Here is a 2711-nt window from a genome sequence, read left to right on the forward strand (position 1 = left end):
TACAATTTGAGAGATTTCAGCCTCTCCTCATATGACAGATTCTCCATCCCAGGCAACATTCGAGTAACCCTTCTCTGAACCCTTTCCAACAATTCAATATCTTTCTTAAGGTAAGGAGCCCAAGACTGAACACAAAACTCCAAATGTGACCTTTGGAACTGCTTAACCTTATCATGTGAAATTACATCTACAACTAAATCAGGTATAGAAGGGATAGATGCAAATTCTTTTAAAGTTTTCAAAGTAACTTCTACTTTATAAAATGGTTTTTGCTATTGTATGCTAATATAATTTTTTAATAGTTAAATATTACAAAAATTTTTCAAATTCCAATTACATTAACATGGGAATTTTTAAGTCATTCTAGGCTCAGATGAGACAGATTCCAACTTTTGAATAAGTGCTAAAGCAGTCAAAAATTAATAAAAAAGTTTAAAAATTACTCTTTCTATTGTTTTTCATTCAAATCAAGTAATTTCAAAATCTAAACTCTTGGTATACTGCCAAAATTTTAAAAAAGTTTTAACAATGTTTAATTTTAGAAAGCTCCTTTATGTTGACCATAAATTTTTTTAATTTCTGGGGACAGTCCCTGGGTGAGGAATGCTGTCCTCCAAAGTGTTCCTGATTCAAAAACAAAGACCTTGAAACATCCTTACATTTCATTCATGTTTATTATGAAGTATTCAGCAAAAATATATGAAAAATAAACATTCAACCAGATTTTATTATTGTTGTTGTTGCTGTAAGGCTTGGTATAGTATCACCATGTGATAACAACAACAGTGTAGTCAACACAACTACAACCTTGAGTATGTTACAGGAAATCTTCCATTTCTAAAACAGACACAATCAACAGAGAAATACAATAGTGCTAATACAGCAAGCTTTTCCAGTACAAACTGCATTTGGAATTACAGTGAGTACAGGTAAACGTTTTTTATACAAGTGTCTGCTGATCTGGTTTACAACACATGGTAACCTTACTTTACAGTTTACTAAAATTTATATTAGTTTAAGTGACTGCTTAAACTAAAATGATGAGTATTGCAGGTATCAGATAAATAATAGAAGTTTTATATTTAAAAACCATAAGTCTATGTAATTATTCATTCAAGGGATATATCATGATTTTTGCCAATAAAACAAAACATTTTTTTAAGTTTTCATGAACCATTTCTTCTATATTTAAAATTAAAATCTGATCTGTGTTAATGTGATAAAAAACGTATTATTCAATTTTGCTGATAAACTGAAACAATTAACAAATGATTGAGTTTTCACAAAACACAATTTCTACTGCTCTATTCAGCCTGCCAAAATTTGTTTATGCAAGTTATAACTACAAAAGTACAACTTAACTTAGTGGTATACCATAATTACATATACGTTCTCACACTGTGAATTCTATTTCAAACTTACATATTGTCAGGTTTTTCAAGGAAAAACATATTCGGATTATTCCTACATTAATATTTTTGTGACTCAATTAAATCCAACTTCAAAACTTAAAATTGTCTGGCACAGTATATCTATAACTTATAATTAATAATGTATCGAAATCTTACCCAAGGATAAAGTTCAAACTGAAATTAACAAAGACAGAAAAATCAGTTTCCTGTTTCTACAAAAACAACAAACATTTCTTAGCGTTTCTAAATGTACTATAAGAGAAACACACAAACAATACCAAAAGCTAGCGCTAAACTTTACTAGCTAATCATGTGAATTAGAAGGTTAATAGTTGCGTTGGGCTTAATTTTAAATTGACATTTTGAGATAAACGTTAGGCCTAATGCTAACATTATAAAAATAAAATTACTGGAACTCGATCTGGATATTTTTTTCTTATTTTCTCTCCCTCGATTCTTCGATTTTCGAAAGAGTGCTCTTCTTTATATTGCCACTTCATTTTGGTATATATTACAGAAAAGCTTGTGTTATAACTTATGTGGATCTCGAAAATCCTTATCAAACAAAAACGAGCGAGATTGAGTAATCACTTTACAGATAAGCACGTGACACGTCTGAAATAACATGCGTAATCAGATGAGCAAGGGTGAAAAATACTAGCGACATGTTTGAAAATATTGTAAAATAACTGTTTCAGAATTTAAAAAAAAACATACTGTAAATTGTAATTTGGAGGCACATTTACTCATAAAATAAATTTTTATAGACAGTATGTTTATTAAATTACATTCGCTCCTACGTTGATAATCACTATACTAACATCTGTCTTTAATACTTTGACAGGTATGACTTGATGTCAAGTTGATGAAGGTATGGTGTTGAGGATCATAATATGGCTTCTTGTACAACTTGGTCCAAGAAAACTATTATTACTCTCCTTTTTTTGAATAAAGTAAAATGTCACTTTGAAACACAACACAAATTCGTGGCAGTAATTTAGGTTTGATATCTTTCAGACTTCAAAAAACTTTTGGGGTCTAAAAGACAAACCAGGATGCTCAAAAACTTTTGTTTCTCCTCACCCAAGTCACGATTGAAGTCAAATTTACTTTCATTTAATGTTTTTATTACCATTTATACAAAATGAAGACGGTGAAGCAAAAACATACTAAAGAATAATGACAATATTTAAAAAACATACTATACAAATAATGTTTAAAAAAATATGTAACACAAAAATACTGTTACCAAAACAATTTAAAACCTAAATACTGAAAAGAATTAAAAACATTGTATTG

The 2711-nt window shown here is 29.3% G+C and overlaps 1 protein-coding gene across 1 annotated transcript in view; it reads right to left on the bottom strand.

Annotated features, from left to right (window-relative positions):
- Positions 1 to 2024, bottom strand: part of LOC106465036 (gamma-aminobutyric acid receptor-associated protein-like) — a 7325-nt gene extending 5301 nt beyond the window's left edge. The window contains exon 1 of the mRNA XM_013925226.2: positions 1823 to 2024. Coding sequence (XP_013780680.1) covers positions 1823 to 1912 — 90 coding nt within the window. The 5' untranslated portion in view covers positions 1913 to 2024. The remainder of the gene's footprint in view (positions 1 to 1822) is intronic.
- Positions 2025 to 2711: the final 687 nt, after the last annotated feature.

This window comes from Limulus polyphemus, unplaced genomic scaffold (assembly GCF_000517525.1).
Source record: "Limulus polyphemus unplaced genomic scaffold, Limulus_polyphemus-2.1.2 Scaffold1815, whole genome shotgun sequence".
Classification (NCBI taxonomy): domain Eukaryota; kingdom Metazoa; phylum Arthropoda; class Merostomata; order Xiphosura; family Limulidae; genus Limulus; species Limulus polyphemus.